Below are 7015 nucleotides of genomic sequence, written 5' to 3' on the forward strand. Positions count from 1 at the left end.
TTCCTAACTTATTTCTACCTTTAAATGATTGTTTTCAGGAAAGAAGAGGTCGATTCAAAGACTTAATGGATCCCAAATACTTACGGACAACTTTGCAGATCTGGATTATATGGTAAATGTGTTTTGAGTTGTTCTTTTCAGATGACTGTGTGCCTAGGCTAACTGAAATCGATGGAACATACTGAGGGAGTTAGTTCAGATGCATTTTAAAGAGGAAAGTCATTGTTCACAGGATAGTCAATTAGAATGGGAGAAAATTGGTTCTGGTGATTGAATTCACCAGTCTTCCCCCCCCCCCATAAAGCGACCAATGCACTACCAGCTGTCTCTGTATCACAGGTCAAAGTCCCAAATGACAGCGGATGACATTCTATGGAAAGCCTGTTTCTTTTCCTGTTAACTGGAAATGACATGTGAATAAAAGATGAACACACAGAAGATGATGAAGCATACCTCCAGTTCCACTGAAATGGCTCTATTGTACAGGACTGCAATGCAGACACGGAGTGCCAGAGATTCAGCCAGCAATCTTATTCTATTGCATCTAAGTAACTTACAATTGTTTAAAGACACACACAGCACAGCAAATGAGATTGAGCACTGGGATATAATGGAATGCGTGTTTGTCTGGCAGTGGCAGGCACTGTCTGCCTCTTTCCTCCTTCCACCCATTCTAAATCTGGTTTTTGTATTCCTCTCTTGCTGCTGTTGATGGAATTACTGGAGGGATATCGACACAGCAAGCACACAATATTGGCACATAGTTCCATTTGCATGCGCACAAACCCTTGCCTACCTGTTCAGAATAGCACATTTGAAAAAACAGCCCAGACCCAATAATCAAGATATACAAATATTTTAATGGTGATTATTATGCACATTTTTTCTAGAATTCACATACTTTTTGTTGTCTGTTTTTGATCTTGCTTGTTATCTGAGCTAGCTGGTTTGCTGTTCTATACGTACATATGCATGCATATGTCGATCTGAATCATCTGTTACTTGACTTCTGGATAATATGCTTTTCCTTCCTGTAGGGGTTACTGTTGCCAGGGATGGAAGTGAATAGAAAACTTCTCCTCTGACAATTATCCTGACACCTCAGTGATTTTATTTACTTGGGTAGCAGGACAGTGGATGAAAAGTGACAGTTTTGGATGGACGTGAAAACTAAAATACTTACTCTCACAGGTTATGACATACCTCTAGATCCGAAACTCATGCTCTTACACCTGTGGCCGGAAGGGGTTTGTTCAAACAATCAAAGACAATTAATAAATATCTTATTAGCAGCTGCTAAGAGCACTATAGCGACGAAATGGAAGGATAAAGATCCTCCATCTGTGAATGTGTGGCTTTATAAAGTTTGGAGATACTTTTTGTATGACACCATTTCTATTTATAACACCACAGACCAAAATGAATGTGAAATACTTAGTCCTGTTGGGAAATGGTATCCCATCATCGAAAAACTCACTTTTGATGATTTTGACTGGAAAACTATTTACAATGCGAAGTATAAGTTGTTGCTATTGGGTTAATGTTTCTATGACCTTTATGGCTTTGTTCCGTGGAACCTCTCTTTGATTGTATATTTGATTGCATTGGTAGGATAAGTAGATTTCTGTAACTTTTGCTGTTTGTTGTTATACTTTATGGTTGAATACGAATAAAATGTTCTGGTTAAAAAAAAAAAGTGACAGAAAAGAGCACCTCTATAGATATGTCTGTGGCAGGGACATCATCCATCCAGAACAATTAACCAACGTCCCTGCCAAACTGGATCAACCCTATTGATGTTTCTTTATAGTGCTTTCACTTTCTGTCAATCATTGCTCTATCTCAGTGACTGTGGGGAGGGCTTTCTGATTCTATATAAGTTTGGATTGCTTGTACATGTGCACCAGTACATGTGCAGCCCCAAATGGGGTTAATAGTGCCCCTGGGGCAAATTCAGGTGGAGAAGACCAAGTGACAGGAAAGCTGAAGGCTCCTTCTATCTGTATTCTGTTTGGATTGAAGCCTGTGTACTTGAGAAATAAGTTTCCAGCAGTGACCTTGGAACTGAGGTGTAACTGACCTATTCAAAGCCAAGCCAGAAAAACAAAACAGAACATACTGAAACTCATAATGGTTCTAGGATTTTCTCAGGTCTGAGTTATCTTTATTGAAATGCAGCTGAGAGGTTACCCCTTACCTTGCGGTACGCTGCAGTTTGAAGCATATTTTCTCTGAACCAGGCTCCCAAACTGGAAGTCTGCCACACTGGGAGAAAAACGCTAAAAACACTAAAGCTCAACAAGGCAAGGTATGCAGAGTTTCAAACACATTCGCAGATCATAGTCCATTAATGTTAACAGTTCAAGGAGCACAGATAAAGACAAGATGGTCCATGAACAACTTACTACGGGATGAAGAGTTTATAAAGAAAACCAAAATAGAGATCCAAGACTTTTTCAAAAGGAATATACAACCAGATATATTGATTGAAACAGTTTGGGAAACATTCAAGGCATTTATAAGAGGTTGGCTTATAAACCAAGTGGCTTGGAAAAATAAACAAAGAAGAAAGCAATATGGAGATCTAGGGAACAAAACCCCCCACAGAAGATCAGATGAAGAAAACTAAGGATTCTGGGAAAATAAAAGTGAAATTAAGACAGTTACAACACCAAATGAACTTACTATTGATGGAAGAAATTGCAAAAAAGTACGCCAAACACTACTACTTTGAAAATGCAAATAAACTAACTAGATGGTTATCTTATAAATTGAGGAAAGAAAAAGGAAAAAAGATTATCACAGCATTAAGATATGAGAAAGGAGAAGATAAACATAAGTTGCGAGATTTAAAATTTATAACAGAAAGCTTTTTTAAAGAGCTATACTCGCAAAAGAAACAAGACAAATAAAAAAGGAATCTCTTCAAAAATGGAATACAATTTTTTTAATGAGAAACAGAAACTTATACTAAATGAAAGAATTTCAATTTGTGAAATTACAGAAGCGATTAAAAAACAAAAAACAAAACAAAACACCAGGACCGGATGGACTACCTGTGGAGATGTATCAGAAATTGGAAGACCAAATAATACTGCCATTTAAAGAAGTACTGCATAACATAACAATAATGGGAAAACTCCCAGACTCATGGAATCAAGCATTGAAGAAGAAGAAGAAGAAGAAGAGGAGGAGGAGGAGGAGATTGGATTTATACCCCCCCCTTCACTACCCAAAGGTGTCTCAGAGCGGCTTACCAACTCCTTCCCCTTCCCCTCCCCACAACAGACACCCTGTGAGGTAGGTGGGGCTGAGAGAGCTCTTGACAGAAACTGCTCTTTTTCAAGAACAGCTGTGCCAGAGCTATGGCTTGCCCAAGGTCATCCAGCCAGGTGCAAGTGGACGAGTGGGGAATCAAACCCGGTTCTCCCAGATTAGAGTCCACGCACTTAACCACTACACCAAACTGGTGATCACATTAATCTATAAGCAAAACTCTGATGAAAAAGAAATTAAGAATTATAGGCCAATCTCATTACTAAATGCGGATTATAAGATCTTTGCAGCAATAATAGCCACAAGACTGAAAAAAGTGTTAGCACAAATTATACACCAATATCAGGCAGGTTTTCTACCGAAAAGACAAATTAAAAATAACATACGGACCATTCTTAACGTTTTAGAATATTATGAAATGCATCCCGAAAAACAATTGGCTTCAATATTTTTGGACGCCGAAAAAGCATTTGACAACATTAGCTGGGACTTTATGTTACAAAAGTTGGAAACCTGGGATTGTGGCGTTAAATTTTTTACAGTCATAAAAGCAATATATACCACTCAATTGGCAAAAGTTATAATAAATGATGATGTAACCCAAAATATTATTATACAAAAAGATACGAGACAAGGCTGTCCGCTATCTCCACTATTGTTCATATTTACTCTACAAACATTAAATTATTTAATATGTGAAAATAAGCAGATAAGACATCTTAAGATAAAAGAAGAGGAATTTAAACTGCAAGCATTTGCTGATGATCTGGTCTTCATAGTGGAGGAACCATTAATATCCTTATCCCACCTTATAGAAACAATTCAAGAATATGGACAAATAGCGAGTCTTAAAATAAATTATAAAAAGATGAATTAACAAAAAATTGTACACAGAAGCAAAAAGAACAAATACAAAAAATATCATCTATGGAAATATCTAAAAAAGGTAAGCTGGTGGAGGACTGGAACAGCCGGCTCTCCTCAGCCATCAACGAGATCGCTCCCAGGTGCCCTCTCCGCACCCGTGTGAGGCGAGCACCCTGGTATACCCAGGAGTTGCGCTCGCTGAAGCGGGAACTGAGATGGCTAGAGAGACGGTGGCGTCGCGCTCGTGACGAAGTGTCCAGAACATCCTACAGGACGCTTATGAATTCCTATGTGATGGCAGTCAAGGCCGCAAAGAGAGATTTCTATGCGGCCTCGATTGCGTCTGCTAGCTCACGCCCGGCCCAACTATTTAGGGTAATTCGGTCTTTAACATCCTTGCCTCAGGGCAGACAAAATATTAGGGAATTGGACATAGGCTGCGAGGCTTTTGCGAGCTTCTTTGCAGATAAACAAACTGGAATATATATTATAATGTGGTAGCATTGGGGTGGATAAAAGGGTGGTTACTATTGGAAAATACTAGACTTTTAAAATTAGGCCACAACTTGTCTATGGGATGGCATGCATATGTTTGGTATGGAAAGGAAAAAGTCTATACAAACTTTCAGCAACATACAATTAGAGGTGTGTTAATAAAAACTTGGAAAGAAATAAAAGAGCACTTTAACGAGAAAACTCCCAAATGGGTTTCACCTTTAGAAGCCTTTATAAAGCCCACACTGATCACCAAGGATAAACAAGAGAGCTACAATACATTATTAGAGAAAGATAATAAATTGAAATCAGAGGAGAAACTTCACACACAAAATATAAAAATAACATGGTGGGAAATGGTACAACTAACTAATAGATTCAACAAAGACATAAAATCGGCTTTTATGAAACTAAAATGATTTAGATAAGATTTGACTGTCATCTAACGATAAAATGATCCAAAAATTATACAACTTTTTGCTAGAGGAATATATGCAAGATGAGATTGTAAAAACAACAATGATTAATTGGATGCAGGATATGGGTTATAATATAGAACTAGATGAATGGTCAAACATTTGGAAAGTAGCTAAATTTATGAGAGCTATACCATTTAAAGAAAATTTATATAAGATGTTTCATAGATGGCACTGGTCACCTGATAAGATTGCAAAATGTTATCCAAATGTATCAAAGAATTGTTGGAAATGTAAACATAGTGTTGGAACTTTTTATCATTTGTGGTGGAGGTGTGAAATGACCCATAACTTCTGGTTGTAAACTGCCACAGGAGGTGGCGGCGGCTACAAGCATGGACGGCTTCAAAAGGGAATTAGATAAGCATATGGAGCAGAGGTCCATCAGTGGCTATTAGCCACAAGGTATAGATAGGGGCTCTGGGGAAAGTGATGCTCTGTCTTCTTGGTGCTTGGGGGGGTCAACAGTGGGAGGGCTTCTAATGTCCTGGCCCCACTGGTGGACCTCCTGATGGCACTGGTATTTCTGGCCACTGTGTGAGACAGAGTGTTGGACTGGATGGGCCTTTGGCCTGATCCAACATTGGCGTCTCTTATGATCTTATTTATGTTAAAATACATAAAATGTTTATGGAAATACTAAATGTAGATCTACCCTTTGCACCAGAAATGTTTCTGCTAAATATTATTCCTGACAGTTGTAAGAAAGAAGACTGGTATTTAATAACCTATATCCTAACGATTGCTAGAATATTATTTGCAAAAAATTGGAAATCAGATAGGCTTCCCTCAAGAGAAGAATTAGTATTGAAATTGTTGGAAATGGCTGAAATGGATAGATTATCTGTAATAACACAAGGAAAAGATGAAGAGTTGTACATTAAAAGGTGGATGAGAGTGTGTACATGGATAAATAATAAGTTGTGTTAATAGACTCACAACATACTGTAAACAACATTGCTTTGGTTCATACCATTGTATGTAACAATGTGAAAACCCAATAAATAAATAAAGTTTAAAAAAAAGGTATGCAGAGCTTAGGGTTTTGGTGTCCTCTCTAATACACTCTGAGGTGGAGGGGGAGCAAAATGCAGAACAAAGTGGCCCTAGAACCTTTTCCTCTTAGGACATTGACACCTGTACTGTAGTAAGCTACTTTGGCCACTTACTACTTGGGAGTGTACTTTCTGGGGGACAAAGCAGCTGAGTAGAAAATAAACCTCATATAATCTACACATTTTTTGCCACTGGGGTATTTCAGTACCCCTTTGGGGCATGTTTCCGCTCCATGAAATTATGGTAACAGGGATCCGGAGAACTGCTTTAAGTGATGTGGATAGAACTAGCCCTTCATGACAACCAAAATCAAAATAAAACTTTGTGGGACTTTTCTAACCTCTAGATATATGGGGAATTTGGTTTGGGGTGGAAATATGCCCCAAATGCAATATATCTAAATAATTTTTTCCAGAGGATGGTTTAAAGCAGGGGTGTTGAAATCATTTGTTATGGGAGCTGGATTTGACATAAATTGGACTTTGTCAGGCTGGGCCATGTGTGTCATGAAATGTAATGCCAGGTAGCAGAGATATAAAAAGGACACAGACAAACACAATTAGTGATATTATAGCAGCTATTCCATTGCTGGATTTGACATAAATTGGACTTTGTCAGGCTGGGCCATGTGTGTCATGAAATGTAATGCCAGGTAGCAGAGATATAAAAAGGACACAGACAAACACAATTAGTGATATTATAGCAGCTATTCCATTGGAGCCCCAAATTAGGAGCTCATTAGCATATCATATGCTAATGAGCTACTAGGCTATTAGCATATGCCACGCCCCCTTACATCACCGGACGTGATGTCAGAAGGGGAAGCAAAAGGGGGGAGGCATCTT

The 7015-nt window shown here is 38.4% G+C and overlaps 1 protein-coding gene across 1 annotated transcript in view; it reads left to right on the plus strand.

The window, feature by feature from the left end:
• SVOPL (SVOP-like) overlaps positions 1–7015 on the plus strand; it is a 45199-nt gene that overhangs the window by 19056 nt on the left and 19128 nt on the right. The window contains exon 9 of the mRNA XM_015417213.1: positions 39–112. Coding sequence (XP_015272699.1) covers positions 39–112 — 74 coding nt within the window. The remainder of the gene's footprint in view (positions 1–38; positions 113–7015) is intronic.

The sequence above is a fragment of the Gekko japonicus genome, unplaced genomic scaffold, assembly GCF_001447785.1.
Source record: "Gekko japonicus isolate JY-2015 unplaced genomic scaffold, Gekko_japonicus_V1.1 scaffold1482, whole genome shotgun sequence".
Classification (NCBI taxonomy): Eukaryota; Metazoa; Chordata; class Lepidosauria; order Squamata; family Gekkonidae; genus Gekko; species Gekko japonicus.